This window comes from Anneissia japonica, unplaced genomic scaffold (assembly GCF_011630105.1).
Source record: "Anneissia japonica isolate Jap-2015-1 unplaced genomic scaffold, ASM1163010v1 scaffold287921_len548085_cov176, whole genome shotgun sequence".
Classification (NCBI taxonomy): Eukaryota; Metazoa; Echinodermata; class Crinoidea; order Comatulida; family Comatulidae; genus Anneissia; species Anneissia japonica.
Genome location: NW_022750794.1, coordinates 43,887 through 71,089, shown reverse-complemented (window position 1 = coordinate 71,089; position 27,203 = coordinate 43,887). Strand labels below are relative to the sequence as shown.

The window sequence follows — 27,203 nt, the reverse complement described above, 5'->3', positions numbered from 1 at the left end:
TATTAAGTATTATAACTATTATCAGCCAGGTGTTTTATAATCAACATTTATTCAATCAATCAACCAATTAGAGTCGATCAATATTAAAATAATAAAACTTCCTTACTACGCCCTTCGGTCACATCAAGATGACTATCAGATGCGAGACTTGGTTCAGTGTTGTTATTCAGCCCTGGAACACTAACACAGGACTGCAAGAAAAAGATTGAATTATAAGAATTACTGAAGCGCTTCAATATCACCATTATAATAAGTGGTTACTGTAGCACAATTGGTTGCGGTTATCAGCTCCATCCTTGAGGTTGCTTCAAAATTTTGTTTCTGTTCTAAGGCAAGACACTTTGTCCCAGGGTTTTATATGGGTACCTGTTTAGGATGTAGAGTTAAATTTGCGGCTGAATGGCCTGTTCCGCTAAGCCCCACCGCTTGCCAAGTACATACAACACATGGTCGTGGGGCAACACATTTTGTTTGTGGGACTAGCACATACTTCCTGCCCTGTTCTGATTGGTCTCTTGTTATGTTTCATTGATACTCCCAATGGACTCTGGGTGGAGGCCAGCGACCTTTAAAATTTTTCCACATCTTTGGAAGGCAGTATCTCTGTACTTATTGTATTAAGGTATCAAACAGGGCTGCAAAATATGCACGACCATGCAACTGGCGGTCGGACACATCAAGCATAACGTTGGAGGCATTTTTCCGAGGGGGATCGGGGGTTATTTTCTACACCAGACCACTACTATTGGGCTATATAGTGCTTTGGTGCATTACGCATTTACTAGAGGAAACTTTAGAATTTTTTGCTGGCTCAGAATGTGCTATTTGTCTATAATAGTGTAAAGATAACATTTGATAGTGCTGGAGGAATTTATCAAGATCATTTTCATGGTCGGAGACACTGCTTTCCAGGCATGGTATCAATAGTTATATTGTAAAATGTTATATAGTGCTTTGACTTCAATAGTAGACAGTTCAACAGTTTATATTGTGTTATTGTCTGCATCAATATTCTTCCAATTTTTCTTTTCATTGTTAACTCGTGAACCACCAAAGTTCAGCATTATCATTGAACATGATATACCAGCATAATTTACAGCATTCTATAATATGCCATGCAATCACCTCGTATTCGAAATTATCCACGCATGGATATGACCATGTATAAATTCAATATCTTCTGATTACCATACTTTACATTAGTGTGGATAATTGGGAAAATAATCAAATGGAAATTTAACCGTGGCAGGAAAGAACATGATGGTTAAAACATGAAAAAAACATTGTAATGTTTGTGTGCAGTGTTGAAAGCGTAAAACTATAGCTGTAATTTAATAATGCAGGTCTGTTTATAATATTAAGCTTTATTTATACTTTAAATAAACACACATAATTTAGGTACTGGTCTAAAAAAAAAATGTATGAATCTACAGTATTTAAAGGTTATTGTTAATGCTGATTATACATTACTAAATTTGATATAAAACATTATTAAAATTTCATTTAGATTTTAAAAGAGCAAGTTAATAGCACTGTGAAAATATATGAAGTACCGCAAGGCAAGTGTAAAAGCCTGGCTTACTCTGATACGATCACATGGTTTCATGTCGGTCAGGCAGTAAACAGTTTGATTAAATTAAGTGTCAAAATATACTGGTACTGTACTTTGGGTAGTAATGTAAGCATCAGAATATGCTAAATTAGTTTTTATATAGGGACGTTCTATTTCACCAGCTTTGGCAGTTTTCCAATGTAATTCATCCACAGGCTAACTGACTGCGAAGCCACTTACTAGATTAGGGACACGGTAGACCTCCTACATACCTTCTATTCATCCAACGACAATTAATATTATATCAAGAAAGGAATGACAATAATATGTTAGATATTATATAATGCTCAAAGCCAGCAAGGCCTCATAGTGCTTCACATTTAATTACCCCCAGTCATTATTAGATAAAAGACAAGGAACATACCATAATTTTTTTTTTTTTTTTTTATAAGAACACATTTTTTAAGAACATTGAGGCTGAAATTGCTTAAAAATTATAAACAAAATAAGAACAAATTGAGGCTGAGGTAAAATGTCCAATGAGATTTTTATTTTAAACAAACTAGAAAAACCAAAAAATATATCTGTACCTTATGTGCAGTAGGTGTGACTATGTAATACCCTCTATAATACAGTACAGGAGGTGTAAATACCTACTTGTCATTTGGGGCCATTTTTACCGGGGCCGTTTTTCTTGGGACGTTTTTTTTAGTGGCCTTTATTTTCGGGGCCAGTTTTTCCTGGGGCACTTTTACCTACATTCCAGTACAACAGTGTATACTGGTACAATAATACATTTGTATGTTTGGAAAGTGTGTAACATAAGAACAAAATAAGAACATCTTGAGCCTGAAATTGGCCAAAAAATAAGAACACTTAGCCTGGGCAAAATTTTACTGGTTCTTATAAAAAAAAAAGAAAAAAAGTGTACTCAGCTAAAAAGTATCTGCACATTACAGTATTTGTTCAAACCTACCAGGTACTCATTTTTACTCCTGGAGGGAGAGAGGTAAAGTAAGTTGCCTTTTTCAAAGACAAGAAGAGAAATGCACAGCGAGGGATTGGACCCCCGACTTCAAGGCTGAGAAGCTAAAACTGCAACCACTTAATCACAGGGCCGAATTATGAGGGGGTATAAGGGGCGTACACCCCCCTCTACTTTTTTGTAAATAATTGTTGAGGGTACAACAAATTAACAAATTAATGAGGGTGCTAGAGGTTTATTAATGAAGGTGCTATGAACAAATCTCCTTTAAAAGGGGATTTTCTCATTGCACCCCTACCACCAGGGTTTTTTCCCTTAAGACAATCACTCAGTGTGCACATTCACCCTCTTTCACCAGACTGGATCCGTCCTTATAATAATAAATAAAACTAGCAGCAGCAATAGCAGCTTTAGCAGTAGCAACAGCAAATAATATCAATAATAGTAATAATAATAAATAAAAATGTATTGAAAACCTATTTGCGAAAGTTCTCGATCCATCTGCTTCTTCCAATGACTACACTTTCATCCACTCTAGACTTAATATAATTCCCTATGAATCCAGATTTCAAAAATTGTCCAGAACCAAGACCACCCATTACATAATTGTCTCCCCCAACATCACTCCTGCTCTACTTCTTTGCATCATTCTCGCCATTCTTCTTTTCTTCCTTTCCCTGCTCGTACCTCCCGTCTTCATTCATCTTTCTTGCTATTTGCCCTCACTTGCGACCTGGCCCTTGATGATCCTGCTAATGTCACCCCTTTAGACATTAAGGCAGCTCTTAAATTATTTTTAGGTTTACTATATTTTCTTTCTTCAAGAAAATGGTGTTTCTTTTTAAATTGTTAATTTAATTGTTATCATGTGATTGTGAATTTGTGATTGCGGATAATTGCTCTTGATGGCTCAAGTAGTATTAAATAATCTTGATACTTGAAAAAAAAAAAACTTTTGTTTAACAGTCGTATACTGTAGCAGTGCAGTAACACAGATATCAGCAGGATTATGGGACGGAATAAAGTACAATTATGTTTATTACATAAAGTGGATTGGGAAAAGTTTATCAATGTTTAATGGTAAACTAAGTGGTGGAGATGCCATAAAACACTTTACGTTACCTCTAGCGCACTGCGGCTAAATATACAAGTAGCAATAAATATCCTAGCGGGATTGGTTGTATTATCAAATTTGAAGGAAAAGGTAGTGCTTTATGTAATAAGATAGTGTAACTCATCGCACCTGCTGTCTAAATACTAGATTATAGATATACCACATTGCTAATTATAATGCAAAAGATGGCAATAGTGCAAGCAATTGGCACAGTGGCATGGTATACTATCTGCGGTGCCCATGGTGTAATTAATATGTTGCAGGTTCGAATTAATCGTACGTATCTGCTGTCTACTGTGATACCACATTACTAATTATAATGCAAATCTATAGTATGATACTAGAGATACGACATTAATTATTTTGCAAAAGATGGCCATAGTGCAAACAAATGGCATTGTGGCATGGTAAATACGGTGCCCATCGTATTATTACAAAGCTGTAGGCTCAAATCAAGTAGGTGATTAGAAACATATTTTTAAAATTGATTTGATATCCTAAAATTAAATGTATAAATCAGTAGAAAATTAGTAGTGGTACTACAAAAAGCCCATTACAACTACATTAAAATTTTGCGTTTAAATCTTATGAAAGGGGTCTGAGCACTTGAAACAAGTATATTTCTTACAATAATGTTTAATAATGTTTAAAGATTTATTGCCACATGCAAAATACCAGAAAAAAATCATAGAAATTGTTTTTGTAATTAACTTGCCAATCTTGAAGCAACCTAAAAATTATCAACTTGAATATAAAATTAGTGTTTTTAAAAAATGTTTACCCACAATTTTACAGCGACAAATGATAGAAACACTTCAGTCACTGGAAGTTTTGTATTATTTTTATGATAATTATCTAGTGTAAAAATCAGGAAACACATTTTTTGAATTCATTAAAACTTTCCTGTAATACTATTGAGGCATGTTGTGGCAAAATGGCTAAGTTGTAGCAAGAATGAAAATTCAAGTTATTGGTATAGCTGAGTATATAATCTTTAAAATGAGGGGCCATCCGTTGAAATTGGACATTTCAAGCCCAAGTTATTGAAAAGTGAAAGTACTGCACTCAAGTCAAGATAAGCCTGATTTTGAGTAATTGCCTTCTAAAGTTAATTGTGAATACATTGTTTAATAGAATTAACTATGAAAATAACGTTAAATAAACGATTAGTTGAACATTTTACTTTTAAATTTTGTTGTTAGTTTTAAGCAATTTTGTTTTCGATGCAGTAGTTTTATGGAAATACCCTAGTTTTTATATTAATCTACATATTGTTTTTCTTTAACTCATTAGTTTTGTTTTTAGTTCAATTTATTTTTTCATTTTGGTTTTCTTTTATTCTTTTACTTGTGATCCACGTCACTGAAAGTGTCATCACACAAAAGACAGAAATAAATAAATATTAATAAATTTAAAAAAATACTTTGGAACATGATTAATAAACATTATAAGACATCAAACTGTTGATTTATAGTGAAAAACAAATTTTGATTTTTAGGAAATATTTTGAGCTCCCATATATTATTATAAATAAATCATTTTACTAATTACTGGCCAGTGTGACAACATACAGTAACCATTTCGCCACAACATACCTCATTTATGTAAACTATTTTATAGTTTATGTTTACCTAATCGATCTTAAACATTTACTTTATTTCAAGAGCAACTTTAAACATTTAGTTTCCACTGTGTAATTTTTATTAATAAATACTTGTGAATGGATTACATTAATTAAGTCAACCAATTGTGTTTTTGTTTTTTTTTTTCTGTTTTAGATGATTCCCAGTATCATGAGCAGTAAGTATATGAGTAGAGCTGTGACCATACTATCATATATAGTCATCATGTGCCTATATATGGTCATGATGTGATGTCATCACAACCATATTTGGCATGTTGCATGTCTATATACATAATTTTGTTGTTTTTCCTTCCACTTTTAGTTTTATTCCCAGTTTTCCCGCTTTAATTGGTTGAAAGCATTTTAATCAAATGAAACTTTAGCGACATCAAATCTTGGCAATTTGCCAAGAAGTAGTCACTGAAGCTATCCGCTTCAACACTGCTCGTTTCCTCTCATCAGCTATAGATAACTAGATAGATGCTACAATCTCTCCGATGATGTCTGAGTATATTATGATAAAAGGAGCTGTATTACTGTACTTACTGTATGTAAATTATCCTACGCTAGTGAATCTTGAATGAATAATTTACGAAGAGATGATATTTCTATTTAATTGATATATATTTTTTCTTTCTTGGAATATATGATTAATATGCACATACTTTTAGTATCAGTTGCCATTAATACTACCATCTATTCTTAATATTCATTAAATTATACTTGAAATTTTTACTTGAATGAATACTTTTAAATTACAGTAATTAAAGTAGGTAGGCCTTTTTATGAAATTTATCGAATTATTTCATAATTATTTCTCAAGTTTCAATAGCTTTGATGGCAGTGGATTGGATTGGATTTATTTGGTGTAAACACCAAGGATAACCCGGGAAAGTCTGAGGACTTACGGTACTTCCAGTGGGGTCCTTCTGGTGGTGATTGGGCAGTACAACGGGAGACAATCCCCTACTCTTTTCCAAGACTATACTGCGTTATTTATCATGCACGTGGGACTAACAGCTTAAACGTCCCATCCAAAAGACAGTGCCCTATCGTAACTTGCATTTCAACTCTCTAGCTGAAATACAAAGAGAGCAGCGATGGGAATTGAACCGGGGACCAAGAAATCTCCACGGTTCAGTGCACGCACAGTGGCGACCACCAGTTTAGGCGACTGAGCTAAGCTGATCTCTGTAGTTGCCAGATATTAATTATCATTACTGTTGATGTAATAACCTCACAAAGTATTTGTGAAGTTTTAATAAATAATACTCAAAAAAAAAAATTAATAAATTGTCATATTGTTATTTTGAAGAGTATTAAGTGTTGAACACATTTGGTTATTCTACATTTCTTAATTAGCTGCTCCAAAAGATAAGATAAGATAACTTTATTGTCATGGTTACAAGGTGACATGAAATTAAGTTGCTCTATGGTTTAATGTAAGTTTAACATACTGACATTGCCACTGATACAAGTAAATAAATTATGAAAGTAAAATATGAAAATGGAAAATGAATTACTAATCTTTAAAGTACGATCAACAATTCAGATTTGTAAAGATTTTATTAATGATTTTTATTAATAATCTTTGCTACTGTAATATACACATCCTTTATTTCTTTTACTACAGTACAATTAAAATCCAATAGTGATGATTGTGGGACAATAACCTTGCAGCAGAAGCAGCGAAGTCAGTAGACTACCCCTTTCCCACCATGTCCCTATGGTTTTTTTCACACCCCAGTGCAGCCCTGGACCAGAAAATATTTACCAGCACCCAACACAACCTTATTAAATGTTTTAAAATACTTACCGTTGGAATGAGCATGGGACTTCCACTGTACGGTTGTTCGACATCACCCATCAAGTATTCCGACACACTAAGGAGACAATTATTTCAATATTTTGTTCATAATGGTAATGGTAGGATATTTTAGAGCGCTTTTCACAATAAAATCATCTCAAGGCGCTGAGAGTATACAGACCCAAAGTCAGATTGGAAAATAAAAATTGGCGCAAAAAAAAAAAAAAAAAAAAATTGCGAACAAGAAAGGGAAGGTAAACTGCACTCCCGATGATGAGATGGCGTCATCACCACAACTGTGTATGCGCAGGTATACCGGTGACAGTTTGCTGGGTTCCTGTAGCTTCCACCTTGGAAAAGCCTTGGCTTACTACCGTGCACTGTTAAGGTGGCGACACCGGCTCAAGTAGTAACTCAGTTGCGACTTTTAGGTGAAAAAAACATTTAATGTTTTAAAAGTCTTAGTTAAGACTTTTCAGTTAAAGGCCACTAAAAATTATTCTTTTAGACAATTTAAAGTTATTAATATTTTGATAAAACTGATATTGATTTGATAATTTCCGAATGATTATATATCTAATGATTTGTGATTGTAGAGATGCCAGTGACTTGGTCACGTCTATTTTATCCAATAGTAACCTCTCATTACATTATCAATATCATGACTTTTGAATAACTCCTTTGGAATAGAAATATTGTAACTGTACAAAAAGTGTGTGATTTCCTCTAAGCATATTGCTTTCCGCTACCATAAACACATGATATTGATTTATTCTCTCTGCTAGACATATCAGAATTTCTTTATTGTGAAGATTATTTTCATTGGCATTATGAATACCCAGTGAATCTTAAAATCACAGGTTGCAAATTCTTATTAATATGTGTGGATGCTTGTAATATTATAGATGTAGTGACCTTCATGAGCTAAGAACAGAATTCCATATTAGAATTACTTAATTTTGTATTTAATCCTATATGGTCAGTTAAATAATACCTTTTGTGTATTCTTTTGCATGATCCTCAATCTATCCCTACTTTTTGATTTTCCAACACTGTAGCGTCAAAACTTTTAGTGACCGAAAACTAATTTTTTTTTTTACTCACCCACTTGGACAAGAAATTAGGCAGATTTTGAAAAGGTGGGCTTATAGTCAATGGCATAAAAATGTAAAGAAAAGTAAGCCTGTAGGCTTAGATAGGCAAGATGGACATATAGCCTATGACTCAAAGCTAGCCAAGCCTATTAAACTGAAAGAAATTTCATTCCAAACCATAGGGGTGAGAGGACTGGAATATTCCAAAACGGGTAGATTCAGAAAACTAGGATATACACAATTCATTAATTAATTAATTAAAACATACCTGGTACTGAATGATAAGGCAAGCTCATCAACCGCCTTAAAAAATCTAGATTTATCTGCATCACTGTGATTGTACAAACCTGAAGTTAAAAAATGATCAAATATAATGTTCAACTTCTTAAATACGCTAAACTTTAAGAAAGTATAATACATACTTATCTGAGATTAATCAGTGGACCTTTCGGTTTTTGGAAAACGCTAAACTTTAACCAACAATATATAATACAAAAATATTTAAGTTAAAAAAAAATGGAGATAAAAAGAAAGTTATATTCAAATTTCAGGTCTGAAAGTGCCATTTCCGGCCATCTAGAGGTGAATTTATCATAAATTTTGTAACCTTTGCCTCAAACATGGTGTAGACCCTCCATCTGTAAAAGTGCTTCCCTGGGCCCCCTCTATTTCAATTTCCTGGATCTGCTATTTCAGATGGACATTATCCCCCTCACCCTTTTACTCCTGATGGTATTAGACAGTTCCATGCAGGTGATAGATAGATAATCTGAAATTCCCAATTCTTATAATTTCCATTTTACAGTAATTGGCTGAAATTTCGAATCTACTTAGTTGTTTTGCAGGATTTAAATACATTCTCACAAATTGATCGACTAAATTCCTTTGAAATTTTTAATTGGTGTTTTTATATTATTATGAAGTAACATTTGATGGTTAAATTTTACTTGTATTTTAACTTTGTTGTTTCTTTTTCTATAATGGTTTTGTACTGGTGCTGTTTTTTTTTTTCTTCAAATTTGTAATTTTTTTTTCCATATTTTTGTTTGTTGTTTCATTACCTTTTATATATTTTAAACAATTTTAATGTTATAAATGAACAATTAAATTTTTTATGGATGATTAAATTTTACTTTGACTTTGGACAATCAAAAATTATTTTTCTTCTCTGTACGGATTTAGTTACAGTATTGTATCTATTTTATAGTCCTCCTCTCTCTTTCTCTCATCTACATTCCTTTTTTTTTAGTAGGTTCTTTGCATGTGTCTATTTTGTTATCCCTCTCCATAGGTGATGAATGACAAAAACTATATCCCAGCATGATGTTGGTATGCACTGATCTTCCAGTTGAATGCGACCCAATTTTATAAATAGGTTGAAAGACACCAGAGAAATACTTTTGCTAGATTTCGAGGAAACATTGATCACCCTGACAACAGGTGTAAAGCATGGATCCAGGGTTAAAGTCTGTTCATATTAGGATTGCTTTCTTATCCATAAGCCTTGTTCCGACAGTTTAAGTTACAACGGTGATATCGTAGTTATCAAACAAGCGCTTGTTATGAGGCCGACACTGACCGTATGAACAGGGTCACCTAGTTGGTTCATAATATCAACCAAAGCATCTTTAAAATTACCTTTTTGAGTTGTTTTTAACGTGATAATTGTCAAAATTAATCCAAATAAAACATTACAGGACAAATTTATATTATTATCGTTCGTTGTAAACTTCATATAAATTTTCATGTCTTTTTTTGGGAAATCTGCAAAATACCGTGGTAGTTCGTTTGCTGTGTCTAAAGATACGGCTGAATGAGATACGGTGAACGCCAGTGTGATACTGTACGTACATGATTCTGAAATTACAGCTAATACGGTAACCTTATCTTTAGCCACTGCAATTCACACATTCTAGCAAGAAGAACTACGAACAACGTTCGTACTCGCATACTACATTTGGAGGCTCCGGTTATAAAATGCTGCCGAAAATCTCGTAAATGTTATTAGGTAGGCTTAGGGTAGGTGAAAAAAAAAAACTCGGAAAGTTTTATTTTGCTTTTTTTGGAATGCTCTACCAAGTGAAGATGAAAACATTGGATGTTAAACATATTTTGCCTTTTATGTGTTGATAGTTGGGATGGCCTACTGCCTAGCCCAGGCAGTAATGTAATTTCTGTTTTGTCATTTTTGTTTATTGAAACATCATCATGAGATCAATAGAAATAATTTTAATGTTTATATCAGTGTATAAGCGCTACAACTATCTGCTCTAACTCTCGTGTAGACATACAATAAAATTTGATGCGACCTTGACTGGATTTCTCATTAACTTGCATCGGATAGGAGTGATCATCGGAACACAGCCATTGTTCCTCGAGTATAAAGCTGACCTCCTAATTTATGTCCAATTTTACATACAAGCCTTTCTTCAGGCAAAGACCCAGGTTATGATTTATATGAGTAATAATAATAATTTACCGAAAATTTGTTGTGCGCAGGTATCCATCTGTAAAGATGGTCATGGCGCATCAACACAACGGCACACTTTAAAGCTGGAACTGCCCTTTATGATTATTCTAACAAAAAATAAAAATTGGCTGAAATTTGCCATTTGATTGAAAAGGGTATTCTTTGGGTAAAGCCTGCTTTCCCCTAGGCGAATTTATTCACGCGAATCAAATCCTCGGTACACTTTCAGAACTCTTATTGGTTGCGCAATTTTTCGCTTCGCAAAAACCCGATAGAAATGTGAATGCGCATTTGTATGAACCGAGGCTTTCGATTCGCGCGAATAAATTCACCTAATGTGGAAAACATTAGGCAATCAGGCGTTCAAGGGGATTATGCTAATTTTATGCAAGTAATCGGAATTTGAATGTTCTAATTAGCATACGATGCAGTGGAATGTAAAATTTAATAACATTGATTAGAAAAACCATAATCAACTTTTCTAAGCTTCTTAAAAAGATTTAGTTACAGAGAGTCAAGGCCACCAGATAATTTAATCAGTTCTCTACACTCCAGCATTTATTGGCTTTGCAATTGCTTTGTAATTGGCATGGAGTTGAATAGCTTAATGGTTCAGATGCTTGCCTTCTAATCCCAGGGTCCTGGGTTCAATTCCGGTGACAGTAGGACTTTTTCTCACAACAGAAAACAACTCCAATAAAAGTATTATGTTATTTACAGAACAGAGGAGCCCCTGAATATTAGCCGACCTTCTGGGTTACCCTCTACAAATATGGTTAAAGAAAAGAAATACACATCATATGGACTAACACATCAGTAAGTATGGTGTAAAAAAATAGTTTAGTGTGAATAAATTGTGTCCACATACCTTTTGCCTGTTTGACGAGATAGAGTGATGTCGTTTGGATATCTTGTGTACTCAATGCTGGATATCGATTTAAAGTTGATCGTAGAATGAACAGTAAATCTTTCAGCTGGTCTTGAATTCTAGACTGAATAGATTCTGTAATTTCTGGAAAAAGTGTTAAATACAATTCAGTCATTTTTTCATATCATATCTTCACATGTGTTTTCTTAATAAAAATTATTTACATATTGAAAGTTTCAAACCACTGATACTTCTTTAATTATGTTCTTTTGTAATTATATCAAAGGGCCAACTAAGACAAGTTTACAGTAACATTTAGATGGGTCCTCATCTATGTCTTGTATTGTGTATGGTAGTATGATAAAGTAAATTTCTAGTGATTTGATTTGAATTGGAATTGAAAAGTTGCAGTAGATAATATTATGATCTTTAATAAAGAAAACAAAAATCATGCAACTGAAACCACTATATCTAGAGAGGTTAAACTATATCTGTAATAGGTCCCCGGTTCAATTCCATTTGCTGCCTCTCCAATTGTGTTTCAGCTGGAGGGCTGAAATACAAGTTACAATAGTGCACCGTCTTTCAGATGACACATTTAAGCCGTTGGTCCGTGTGCATTTATGGCGTGTGTGCATGTTAAAGAACGCAGTACATTCTTTAGAAAAGAGTAGGGGATTGTCTCCCGGTGTACTGCCCATCACCACCAGAAGGACCCCACTGGAAATAAGTCTCCTTCTAAACTTTCGTGGATTATCCTTGGTGTTTACACCAAATAAATCCAATCCAATATCAACTTTAAACGAGAAATAAATCAAAACTAGAAATACTCCTGTTAAGTTACGCAGTAAAATATAGCCTCATTACGGTGTGATTTTTCTCTGAGAATTAAAACCAATCAGACTTACAAAACATTGGTTTCACCTAAATTAGAAATATTTTATGGTAATTATGATGGGTATTTAGCATAAATTTCAAGTATATTGAAATATTGATTATGCAAATGGCCAATTAGCATTCACACAGGCACCAAAAACAATAGGGTCCATCTACTTTAATATTACCATCTTTCATTTTGCCAAGTGTGAAATGAAATCAGACATTTGTAAAAAAAATTAGACATACTGTACAGTAGAAAAACTTTATTAATATCATATTGAAAGGCGAGAATAAATATTTAGAGAGCAGCTTAGCTCAGTAGAGAGCAGCTTTACTCAGTCGGCTAAATTCTAGTGGGTGTAAATTTGGCAGTACATAAAGAGGCAATCCCATACCCATTTCCAAATCATTAGGCCGACCAGCCCTCCATAAACTAACGTTAGAATACCGCACTATCGGCGGTAAAGAACAATTAAAACCTCATAAAAAAGGCAACTAATCTGTTTACCTATAATTGAATCCAAGGACACCAGTGTTAAACACTCAGTACTTATCCTTGATAATGTGTTAATCCAATTAATATAGTGAGATAACCTAACATTAGTTTATCAAGGGCGGGTTAAGCTAATGAGTGTACTATGCACTCTCTTTAGATGTACACAAGCTACATTGCATAAAGGAACTTAATATATCTTTTCTGAAAGGTAGTGTTGATACTTGTATTTTAGTCCTCAAGCTGAAAAACAAGGAAATTAGTGATACTGTACTGTAGAATTGAGCCTGGGTCAAAGATCATGCAAGGATTTCTTCATGGTTCAGTGCACACTGCCAATACAGAAGCTTTTTGCTATAACAGCTGTAAGCTGCTCACTCATTTTCCTTATTATCACCGGCAACATACTCTACCGTAAGTTAAAATTTAAAAACATTTTGTGTAAAACTAAGAGACTGTTACAGGTATATGACACTACTGATGGCAGAGTATTATAACATGGATTATCAAGTCTATAAAAAATTAGTAGGAAAACATGTGCCCGGCCCTGTACTGGTCGGTCCAGTTGTTTGGTTATGTTTGGCCTAACAATATTATCATATAATCTGGCGTGAGATTCACACTTTGCCTTTCAGCACGCCCCATCTCAAGCTCTCATGCCAGACCCTATAATCTCAAGTTTATTGCGAAATCTTATACTTTATTCCAAATTTAAATTCACATTGTAATCTTTAAAAGTCTTCTTGAATTTACATTCAACTTTTCATCTTGAAGTGTCAATTATTATTTAATTATTGCAGCTCCCCTGATGATGTTGACCTACAGTACTAATTAAAGTACACACAAAATCTTCAAGTGGTGGCTCAATTTTTAAAAATTTATGTTCAAAATTTAGACATTCAATTTTCAAATTGAGACACCTTTTCTAAGTCTGGAGAAAGTGTCATTTTCCGATATCTGCACTTTAGAAGTGCTATGAATAAACATTTTTAACCTCAACCACTGACAGTGGCAATGGTGGGGCTGAAGTGGGGTAGGAGCAAAACTTCCCAACTTAGCAGCTATGTATTGTACTCAAGTTTAATACTATTTTAGGCATGTTGTGGCAAAAATTGAAATTCAAGTTATTGGTATTTTCAGACACCTGAATATGATATCTTTATGAAGGGTTATTCATTGAAATTGGACATTTCAAGCATTACTGATAGTTATTGGGAAAATATACATGATTTTGAGTAAATGCCTTTTAAAGACTATTTTCAGAACTAAGACTTTAGAACAAGATTAATTAGACATTAAACTGATATTGAAATACAAATTTTGATTTGTATGCCATTTTGTTAGTTCCCAATATTTTATAGTTCATTTACTCAATACTGGCCTGTGCGACAACTTAACCATTTTGCCACAACACGCATCATTTGATTAATCTCTGCGTATTACCAGCCTTGTTAATTGTTTTACGTTAATTGCGTAAGGATAACTGGAGTTAGCTTTAAACCACAGCTTTGTTCTGGTTGACCCACTTTCACATCATTACAGTAGGTTTGCACTGAAAAATGCACGCACCATAAGTCACGACATTAATGCAGTAAAAACAATTATCATAAATTAAGTAAATTTGGGATTAACGTGAAATAAACATATGGGTAAGATCGCTGTTTATTATCTCCTCAATTTCTGTTTTTATTTGTAATTGTGTTTTTAATTTTTTTGCTGTTGTATTTTGTATCATTAACCTTTTACTGACTGTCAAACATACACTTTTCCTACAAAACTATTCAGTAATTTTACAGATTTTTGTTAATAATTTCTTTAAGATCAGAGGGCTTTATACTGTTGAAAAAATTGATCAGAATCTAAAACAAGAAATATACTAACCAAAGATAAACCAAAACAAATTTTTTTAAAATTAAACAACAAAGAGGATTCAAACATCCCTGCACCGTCCCCCTGCAATTTAAGGCACAAGACCCACTAGACAATATTCACAAGTGCCATAGAGGTGTTTGGCATGAGAATGAATGAATGAATGAATGAATGAATTAATGAATTAATTGAATGAATAAATGAATGAATGAATGATGAATTTATATCTAGTGTATAATCTATAGATCTCTATAAGTTTTACAGCCGGATAAGAGATAAATCATTCAACGATTTTACCTAATTTATTATTATTAGAAACAATGTTTTACTTATATTTTATCATGATACAAGGCTTGAGTCACTTCAGTTTTTGAATAAAAGTAAATATAAAAATAATAAGACAATATCATCATCAATAGAAAAGCATACACTACTGTTATACTATCTGTCTAAATTTGAAGGGTATACTTAAAGTAGGGATAGCAAGTACTTATATCCTCATACACTTTAATCTATCTCCAATCATCCTACACATCCTCCCACGCAGATTGAGATCAGATTTAATGTTAATTTTTGTACTATCAGTAATGAAATATGCAAAGGTTTTCTATCCTATCAGGCATTTAAAACTGTGCCAACACGGACTCACCCACTAGGATGCCCCACAATGAGAAGGCTTGACCAATAATAATCACAAGGGATACTAATACGATACAAATCCTTGGTCTTTAGCCAATCAACATTTGGAACTACACAACTGACAGGCCAAGATGGAGGCAGAACCTTCTCACTCTTACTTACAGTAACATAGGCGCAAGTGATTAACATGACTATAAAGACTTGTTCTACGTTTGTCTCTCTCTATCCGGGAATATAAGTGGGTACCTGGTAGGATGTTGTACTGTAGCGTTGAATGTACAAGTTTTGCGCACTAACCAAGTACAATAGCGCTCAGACAAGGTATACTCCTCAGAGAGCAGAGAAGGTTGCACTTTGTGCTGGTTTGCCATTTTAAGTTATCTAGTGTTCAATGGTATTATAATGCTCAGCGCCTTTGATCATTCAATTTGGAATTGGCGCTATATAAATATTTGGGTATTATTTATATCCTATGGAGAATGACAACATAAAAATTAAGGCATTCATTTATGGGAATACTTCCATGAAGGTATTTTGTTGTATCCAATCTCCTAAATATAGCCCTCACCCCCACAAATTTAGCCAGCGGGCAAGGTGAATTATGTGCCCTTTCACATTGGTGTATCTAGGAGTCTTGAAATCGGGGAGGGGGAGGGGAGGGGAGAGGGTGATGGGAATATCAAGTTCAAGTGGGATCGGCTTGATGATAAAGTTCAGGGGGTAACTCGCAAAATAAGATGATACGATTTTAAAAACTTTTTAACTTTTTTCTTTCAACATTTTCAATGGGGAGGGTGGCTGGAAGGGAGTGATACTTTTTTGGGGGTCCCCCACCCCTAGATATGCCACTGTCCGTAACAGTCTGAAGTTGAGGGTCTCATTACTGCTGTTTCTCCGAATCATACTGTACTCATAAGCAAACACAAAAAATCCAACAACGGGCAAAGTAGCTGGTGCAAGCGGAGACAGTAAATAGTGGAACTGAATTTCCCTTAGGCTAAATAGAGAGTGCATGCTACATAATCCTTTTAAAACATTCACTCATAAATTTCATCATTCATCATACTCTTAGAAGATAGAAATGTGGGCACAGGATGTCTGATTGACGAAGTTTGTTTGCTTTAATCCACCGAGGGAGGAACCAAAAGGCAATTGCATAATGATTCTTAAAACCAAATCTTGGCGTATTTAGCATTTAAACATCCATTATATTCGCAGACCTGCAGTAAGGCAGGCCAGGTCATGAATACAAAATAATTCATGAATAAACTATTGTAGAAGACGTAAGTTGAACTGTTTAATTGCCCTAGAAAGCAACGAGGTATGGTAGAAAAGTCTGTTAAGCACTATGTACTATATCCTTAAAGAGGTTGCACCAATTTTTCAAACCCCGCTTGAAACATCCTAGTAGATCTACTGTATCATAATGGCCGACTGACCAGTCCTCAAAACAGCGACACCAAACACATTCACCTGATAACAATAATTAAGAGTGATACTCTACCTTCATCTTGGTTAAAGATTCCACGCATGGCACCCAGTGCTTCTTGGAAATGCCGCACCTCCCGCGTCAGGTTGATGATCTCCTCCTGATTTGCATATTGGGGTTCCAGACTATCAGAGTTCAAACTCGTTGATGAACTACTTTTTGACTGTCTTCGTGGTTGAGAGTGACTTCCCAAAAATCCTGTAGACATCATAGTGTCCGGCGTCCTCGTCAGGCGGTTTTCCGATGTTGGCGTTCGGGATATGATATCAGGCGGACTTAGCATGTCGCGTGATGTTATACTTGTATCTCCTATTGAACTTCGTTGACTGCTTGTATCACTCTCCTATAAAGAGAAAAAAAGCAATTATTGCATACACTATGCAAAGTGTAAAAGGTATAAAATATGAATTATTATCCATAATTACGTTCATTCCGGGCTGCCAAATCACCTTTTTTTCCCCATGGGAACATCTCAAATTTGTTGGAAGTTCATTATGATATGGAAAATGTTTACTGTATTCAAAGTCAATTAGAAATGATACTCTCTGCAAATTATGCTTAATGTTTTTCGGCCTGAAGACGGGCACTCGCTGAGTTGGATTCGCCGTGAGTGCTGGAAGACGCCGTCTGCAGATTGTCGGTTGGCATCTAAACGGATCGTCATTAAAAACGTTTCGTTGAGCGCGCATCGTCATGTTGTGTCCCAAATAGAACCGGCTTTAGTGTCATGTTTGTTCTCTGTTCTTTTTTGTCAGGCATATGTATTGTTACAAGTTGGTATCCAAATAAAACTTTTACTCTATGTCATTACTAGTCCAACCCAATAGCAAACATCATAAGATACCACGTTTCAAATAGTTGGTAAAAACATTACAAATCAAATTTTCCTGTTGAATATAATCACATCCTTTTACTTTTACAAGTGAACTTGTAAAGTTTCCTGATTTTTTCAACAACATCTAAAAAGCCTAGTCAAAAATCAAACACAGAAGCAATTTTGTAGGTGCAGATAAACACAACTTGAACCAAAAAGTTATGAACATCATAAAAAGTAATTGAACATTTAAGTCAACCCACATCATACTAAAATCACCCACGTTTATCCATCCCTTTTGGTCATACTGATGCTTTAAAATATACAGCAATCCATAATTTTCCTGTTGTTTGGTCATCACTTCCCCCTTTCATTAAAGATTACTGTATGTTGTTGTTCACCCTCTTAAATTATTTTTATTTAAGTTCAGAAAACAACTCCTTGATAATAGATAAGTTTTGTATACAATAAATTGCAACTCACTGATTCTGCGCAATATCATTTTAATAATATTTCACTTCCATAAACCCATCGCTTTTCAATTGTTTATATTTTTATAAGTTTGTATAAATTGCAACTCACTGATTCTGCGCAATATCATTTTAATAATATTTCACTTTCATAAACCCATCGCATTTCAATTGTTTATATTATATTTTTATAAGTTTGTATAAATTGCAACTCACTGATTCTGCGCAATATCATTTTAATAATATTTCACTTTCATAAAACCCACCGCTTTTCAATTGTTTATATTATATTTTTATAAGTCTGTATAAATTGCAACTCACTGATTCTTTGCAATATCATTTGAAACTTTTGTTTGAAGCATTTTGTTTACATAGTATTTTACTGGACTTTTTATTTGTTGGTCTTTAAATTGTATTTTATTGAAATTGTAAATATCTGAATTTTAAATATCTAATCTGTTGTACAGTATGTACTGTACAGGGGTTGTGGACACATTCGTGTTATGGTGCATTGTTGCTGACGCAACCCCTGGAACGTTTGATGTCAAATAATTAAATGAAATGAAAAATGAAAATGAGGGAATTTTCAGGGGCAATCAATTTATAAACATAGTTATTATAAATTGTCTGCGTCTTTTAGTATAAAGGAAAACGTGAAGTTTTATCAAAATCCGAGATGGCCACTAGGGGGCGATTTTACAATTAGGTGATCTAACATGGAATAATTTAACTATAATTTGGGTCAAGGATTAATAAAAAATTGCCAAGTTTAAAATAGACAACTTTTATAATTGGTATTTTAACAAGTTTATGAATATTAAGTTGTGGCATATCATGTGACCATGACAAAGAAATTCTAGGGATTGCAAGCAAGTTTGTTCATGACCTTGATATCAAGAGAAATTTATGGTGAGCTGGACATGTTGCCAGGCTTGAAAATTAAACAAATCCTATTCTCACAGCTACAGTAACAGGCAGCTTTAGACAAAAAGGTAGACTCAAACTAGGTACACGAATATCATGAGTTTCTACCTGTTAGGCAACATAAACATCCATTCTAAATTTTACTCTTTTCCATATTTTTTATAAAAATAATTTTTAGTTTCATGTCCAAGGTTTGAAATTATATTTGGTGAGGGTATTTACTATTTGCTTTCCTATTACTAATACTAGTGGTAAACAGCTGGTAAATAATACAAAAATTAAATAAAATAAGAAAAAATGAATCTCTGTAATGTATTCTGTCATTTGTTTCAACCACTTTTTAAAGCTTTGACAACAATCTTTCAGATCATGAAAATTTTCATTTTCCATGACAAAATAAATGTTTTTTTGAAAAATAATAAAGAGTAATTTTTTTATGAGGCTCCATTAATTGGTGAGGGTGAGAATTAGCAATTAATTTTATTAGGCCTAACAACAGACTGGTGGATATTTTATTTATTGGTCTTACAGTATAAGACTGCATGATATTCTTCAATTAGAATGCATTACCCCTATTGTACAAAGAAAACTAGAATGCTTAAATAAGATTTTTGTCATTGTCAATGTCATACAACAATGCCAATGCCATAGAATAACCATGGCAACATTGGTCAATAATTGTACGCTTTAATGGAATGTATTAAATTTGTCTCAATGCACTTACAAAACACAACAAAGACAAAAATACGGGAAAAATGTTTAAAAACCAGATTAGACGATAACAAAATCTACAGTAGGCCATAGTATAATATAATAATAATATGCTATAAAAAAAAACAAAAAAAAAAAAACACACATACAGTACACCCAGAAACACCTGAATATTGTGTTTTCATTGCACCTTCCTATTATTAAACAAAACTACCGTAATGACAAAAAAATACTAGGCCTATTTATATTCATTAAAATACATTAACTAAAGGAAATTTTTAAACCAGGCCCTGGAGGAAAAAGATTTTTTGATGTTGTACAACTAATTTTCCAAGACACAACAAAAGTTTCTCTCTAATTATAAAGACCCCTCCAATTAAAGACCACCTCCAATTAATGACCACTTTTGGTCCCAAATTAACACATGTCTTTTATGTTTATTATTCTAATTAGAGATGAAAACTCAGGTCACTAAAATGGTCTTTAATAAGGGAGACCTGTATTTGACAAAAAAACCTGGAAGCAATTCCGAGGGGGGAGGGGATACAGACTACTTAATACTGAAAAAGGGGTGTATATACCAATTTTCCACCTTTTTTCCCACAGTTTTAAATATTTAAAAATCTGTATCTCATTAACTGAGTGTTTCGTCAAATACGCTTTGTGTCTTTAAAAAATCAGTTGTACAATACAGTATATCAAATTTGTTTTTCCTCCGGAGCCTAGCTTTAATAGTTGAAACATGAGGCAATAACCATGACTTAGTACTTGGTACAAGCCATTCCAAACCCACAGTATCACAACCATGTTAGAATTAGAGCACCACAGAGAATTTCAGATGGGGGTGCATTTTTGTCAACTTTCAAAGCATAGTCAAGTATGCCTTCTCCCCAAGCGTCTATTTATTTACAGGGATTCTTCTTGCTAACTTTACAGGCCAAGATGGTTTACAGGCTAAGCTAGCAAATTAAGTGATATTGGATCGCTGACAACCTGCTGAGGCTCAATCACTGCTAGTCATGTTTCTGCCTTGCCAAGAGAAAATTTTCCAGAGAAAATCCACCAAAAATCTTGGACAGATATTCAAATTATGCAAAATTGAAAGTAGAAAATACAAAAATGTTCATCAGTTTCAGTTTCATAAAAAACACCCTAACTTAGATAAATAAAACTGCATATAATTTAGTGTAAGCTATAGGTCAATTACTTCTGTGATCACATATATTCAGTGATATTGTATGAAAATCAATCAAGACGTTGAGTGCATTAAATATTTTAAAAAGTTAAATAGTGATAACTTGGTAATACAGGTGTCCCCTCCAATTAAACACTTTTTTTTTTTTTTGACCAGGGTTTTTATTGTCTTTAGCAGCTTTGGTCTTTAATTAGAAATAGATTAAAGATAGACATTCATTTGAGACTGCAGAAAGACGATCTATAATTGGAGGTTGTCTCTAATTGGAGGGGTTGTTAATTCGAACAAACATTCTCAAATTAGCACACTCCTAGTATGATGATCACCCGCTTAAGAGCTCACACGTTTTTAATCAGTTAATGCCTTTCCTGGGTTTGTAGACATCTTCATGCTGACCCATACATCATACATGTCTTCCTCTAACTGTACTGTAGTCCCACATTAAATATTTGTTATTATCTTTATTATTTTAAATTAGAGACCAAAGTTGCTAAAGACTATGGCAACCCCAGTCCAAAGGGTGTTCTTTAATTGAAGGGACTTCTCTTTGGGACACGTCTTTATTACAGGATATCCCTGTTAAGGGGACTCTTTTCTCAGCCATGAAATAAAGGAAAGTATTATCTATATTATATAGCCAACCACCATTCAGAGGAAAACATATTAAGGAGACACATATTTTGTTTCAGAAATGTCTATGGGGGTTCTACTGTACTCGTATTTGAATGTCACCCTTAAATAACTGATTGCATCTACAATTAGCTCATCAACTTTAAACTAACCTTAAAATTATCCAGAGTTTATTTTTACCTAAAACCGATGTTAAAAATTGTTGTCCATTGCATCATCACCAACATTGTCATTAACTAGAACCACAAACAACACTTAACTGTATAACCTAAACTTGGTACTTCCTGGGAAATTTAGACAAGACCGCTGAAGAAAGCAGAACTGGGTGCTGGGGCAGTTGTCAAGGTCCCCAATGGCACTGGCAGGGGTCTGAGTCTGGAATAGATTTGTGTTTCATCTCTCTGAAGTTAGAAAGATCGCTTGTATTAAGCCATTTGTATGGGCTTTTATTTATAATGCTTAGGCCTACACTATATAAATAAGATTAACTTATAGTGAAACTTTCACATCAGCATAGTAATTCTTACAAACTGTAGGAGTGGAAAAGGTGGCAACATATATTTTTAAACATTCGGACTAATGCATGATCATTGCTGTCTTGTAAAACTCTGTGTCATCTTCGGACATTCCAAATTTCACAAGCGCTTTGGATTAGAAAAACACAATGAATAGATAAGGGAGCATCCCAGCTTTCTCATATTTATGACAAACTCATCTTCCAGCGGACAACCTCCGTGGCTTGGTACACACCTGTTGAAAGTGTTAAAAGTTGTTGACCATCTGACGACTGGAGTAACAACTAGCAGATGGTTGTGACAACTAGCACATGGTTGTGAACAAGGCTCAAGTTTAAAGCCAAAACCCTCAACAGATCAATAATAATATTTACTTGGCAAAGTAAAAGTGCAATCTTGCCAGGAGCAAGGAATACTATACGCTCTCCCGGAAAATACACAAAATTTTGATGCAATTCACTCATTCAAATCACTGCTAAAAACAAGTTGCCATAAAACTGCTTCTGCCTTTTCAATGTTCGTTTTGATTTGTTTGAATGACAGGTAAGTTAAACATAAGAAAGAAAAAGGAAAGAAATGATAAGGAAACACAAAAAAGGAAAAGGAAATGAAATATAAGAATGGAAACGGTAAGAACTGATAATAGAAGTGCCTCGAGGATTGTGAAAATGTGAGGCGTTACATAAATCCAGAATTATTATTTATTTATTACTATTATAAACCCAAACAGTAAACTGCTCCTACTCGATTTGGTGTACAGTAGGAATAGCATATTGTAGAGTGTTGCAGAGTATCTATTATAACCCTATGGTATGATGCCACTCAATACATAGATGGTTTTTATTCAAATTTCAAATGGTTTTCCTGTATTAATTTCACTATTCTAGGTCATGTCCATTTTGATAGAAGTTGTCACTACATGATGATGATGCAGGCGATGACAACAAATCATGGGGCTGATATCAATATCTACTGTACACAACTGCAGACTTGTATAGACACATGCAACACAATGTCACTTTTAACAGTCTGAGTTGTCCATTCAGTTCAAAGTTGAACACTAAAAATAATACAGCATAAAAGCAGCAAGAGGAAATGACAAAATATTTCATGATGGAAAATAAATTTCCTGTACAGAAATAAACTAGGTGATTATCGGCACAAATTTAATGACGCTCTCTTTTTCCAATAAACTAAAATACAACAGATCATAGAACAATTGTACACATTCATGAAAAATAGTGGTGACAGACAAATTTCACCTAATAAAATATTGTACTGCTCACATACATAAAACAAGAGCGACCGCTCACCGGTCCACACATTTCTCCACGCTTAAATAAGGTACAGGCGCAAGTTATGATATTGGGTTTTTTGGAAGTGCTATTAAATACCACACTTACATATGGTAGAGGCGCAAGTTATTATATTGGGTTTTTTGGAAGTGCTATTAAATACCACACTTAAATACGGTAGAGGCGCAAGTTATTATATTGGGTTTTTTGGAAGTGCTATTAAATACCACACTTAAATAGGGTAGAGGCGTAAGTTATTATTTTGGGTTTTTTGAAAGAGCTATTAAATACCACGCTTAAATACGGTACAGGCGCAAGTTATTATATTGGGTTTTTTGGAAGTGCTATTAAATACCACACTTAAATACGTTAGAGGCACAAGTTATTATATTGGTTTTTTTTGGAAGTGCTATTAAATACCACTTAAATACGGTAGATGCGCAAGTTATTATATTGGGTTTTTTGAAAGAGCTACTATTTTAAAATACCACGCTTAAATTCGGTAGAGGCACAAGTTGTTTTTGGTTTTTTTGGAAGGGCTATTAAATACCACACTTAAATACGGTACTGGCGCAAGCTATTATTGGGTTTTTTGGAAGAGCTATGAAATACCACGTTCAAATACGGTACAGACGCAAGGTATTATTGGGTTTTTTGGAAGAGCTATTAAATAGACTAATAAGTGTTACCTCACGTAAGCAAAAAGCAAAACATAGCAAAAATAATGTGTTTATCTCAGAGCAAGATAGTGTATTCTGAAACACAACTGGATTTCAGAATATGCTAGAGTTAGAATGGCATTATAATGAATGGAAACGTATTATCTGCACACACAGTGTAGAAAACGGTGATAAAGCAAACGTAAATAGAAATGTCGTGCTAAGCATGACAACGAAACAATCAAATTATACAGCATTAATGTTGTTCAACTACCTATAAAGACCTATGCACTGAATGTAATGCCATTGACGATGAAATACACTATATTTTTTAATGTAAGGAGGCAAACATTATGTGGAAATTTATAAAAAGAAAAAAAAAAAATTCAACTAATAACAATTGTGCATGGTACAGAAACAATAGAAATAAATAAAATATTTAGCCTTGTGTTTATATAAAGCATGTACCTTGAGGTAGTACTGTATATGGAAATTTGAATTCACACCAAAATTATTTGTTATTGAATTTAAAAAGAAATATTAAGAATTAGGATTAGTCAGCCATCAGGACTGACCCTTTTTTTTTATGCACCATGGTACAGTACTGCATGAACAATAGTAGATAAGGTATACACAGTATACATACAGTAACATGATTTTTAAATGTAAGCTTCCTAATTGTATAAAAATGTGCTTAAATTATTTTAAGCTAATTGTGAATGTAAAGAAACAAATTAAAAATATATTTTATGATGTGAAAAGAAGAAATAAAACTGGGTTTGCATTCACTATTAAAATAGAGGGAAAAAAAAGAATATACTTTACACTAATAAACACTTAATACAAAAGATAATAAAAACTGTACATTTAGAGTGGTGCATGAATACCAAGTAAAGAAAATAATTATACAATATACTGTAAACATATTTCAATAACAGTTGGACTTTGCACACTTTATCAAAATGAAATAATATGTGGCAAAGACAAGCCAAACCAGTCACTCGTGTTTTACGCAAATCGTGTTTCAGAGAAAATGGCAAAAATATGCTGGAATGTCAAATTTTTAAAAATCTATTTTATTGCATTAAACTAACCTTTATATATCTACACATCATTCTATGCTGTTATTTTCCCCATTTTCAATGTTAAAACAATACTTTTTAAGGATTTAAAGATAGTTTCTGCATGAGAAATGCCTGAAATCATAAACTTTGACAGTTAATTTCTCATATATTGTTCTTTAAACAGCTGTGTGGTTAAACACTTGTAACTTCATAAGGAAATGTACTGTATGATTTGAATGATTTTTTTACCATTTTATAGCTATTATTTTACTCTCTAACACTGTATTAATAACTCAAAATCGATTTTTGCGATGAGTGACTGGTTTGGCTTGTCTTTGCCACATAAAACAAACAGGCCTGCAGCCGGGGATGGGGGACTTTATGTTTTGGGCAAACCCCCCTTTTCTAGCAAACACCCCCTATTTCCTGTCGAAACACCTTCCTTCCCCTCCCCCAAATGATTCCTCAAATCCAGCTGATGCACAAAAAACTGTTGTATGACTATTAGTCATAGTGTGCCTATATATGGTCATGATGTGATGTCATCATGACCATATATAGGCATGTCACATGTTTTTGTCAAATAAAATGTGATAGTCTGGATAGGTCTTTCAGTTTTTTGGGGAACCTGGATGAAAATACAGCTGTTTAATATAAACCCCTACAGAATTAAATACCCGAAATGGTAGAAATTGTACCATCTATTTTTTTTAAAAAACCTACGTCACATATAGGAACAATAACCCCATCCTCAATTTCTGCCTCACTCGCTAGAGAAGTAGCAATACTCTCCGTACGTCTCCGAAAACATGGAGGTGATGAAATCAACGTCATCATACTCAGCTTCATCATGGCTGAAATATTCCGAAATGCAGCAAACTCACAAACACAAGTCAATTTGTTACGATCATCCTCACTATAAGATTCTCAACATACTGTATAGGAAATTAATTTCCAAGCATTGCTTTCAACATCAAACTGGTGATAATAAAGGATAAAACAGACAAGAACTAACACAACATAGAAAACAAAAATAGGTTGTTATCTTCTTCACATCCTAACTGATAGTGAAAGGATTTTTTTTAAACGATGTTGTGACAGTTATGAGTGTAATTTTTTTTTTATATGAAATGGCTCCAGGGGAAAAGACACCATTAACGCATACCAATGATCAGAGGATGGTTGAATCTTAGTAATATTAGCCTACGTGCTAAAATGGCATTGACATCCACAGAGTCAATGACACCCAGTCCTGCTGAAAATGCTCATTTTCAGGGACACAGAAAATCACTTTTTTACCACAAAATTATTTGGTGACATGCTTCACCCCAGTGAAAATCATGCATGCACAGAAGAAAAAAATGATTAATATTTGGAAAGTGGAGACCAACAGAAAGATCAGCTACAGCAGGCGGTCAAATGATTGAATTTATGAAACGTTATAACAACAAACTGATCAATATGCCCCATAGACATTTAATAGTAGATTTGGCTCTATCTATTTTTGTGTGCACTATTAAATAGATGCTTACAGTAGTAAGATTATCTTAATATATACGTACACTTTTTTTTTATCCATTTTAAAGAAACCCAAGGCTGAATTTACTTAAAAATTACAAGAAAATAAGAACAAATTGAGGTTTTACTTTTTTTTTACATAGACAATCCAACATCTTTATCTCTACTGTACCTTTATACTGCTGAACCATATTAATTTACTATTTTGAAAAGTGTGTAAATTAAGAACAAAAATAAGAACATTTTGAGCCTAAAATTAGCTAAAAAAGAACACTGTGAGCCTTGGCAAAATATTTATTATTATTGTTACACAATTTTCAAATACAGAAGATGATTATTGTACTGTGTTTATGGTATTACATACTCGCACCCACTGCAAAATAAGCAGTGGCGTATCTCTGTCTCTTATACACATCTAGATGTGTATAAGAGACAGATGTATATGTGTATGTATATGTGTATGTATGTGTGTATGTGTATGTGTATGTGTATGTGTATGTGTATGTGTGTGTGTATGTGTGTGTA

At 33.7% G+C, this 27,203-nt stretch overlaps 1 protein-coding gene across 1 annotated transcript in view; it reads right to left on the bottom strand.

Annotated features, from left to right (window-relative positions):
* The window catches only part of LOC117121536 (rho GTPase-activating protein 45-like), a 74,669-nt gene that overhangs the window by 24,830 nt on the left and 22,636 nt on the right, over positions 1-27,203 (bottom strand). The window contains exons 2-6 of the mRNA XM_033266767.1: positions 16,899-17,226; positions 11,515-11,658; positions 8,445-8,523; positions 7,092-7,158; positions 107-191 (exon numbers count right to left, since the gene is read on the bottom strand). Of these exons, the coding sequence (XP_033122658.1) occupies positions 107-191; positions 7,092-7,158; positions 8,445-8,523; positions 11,515-11,658; positions 16,899-17,226 (703 nt within the window). The remainder of the gene's footprint in view (positions 1-106; positions 192-7,091; positions 7,159-8,444; positions 8,524-11,514; positions 11,659-16,898; positions 17,227-27,203) is intronic.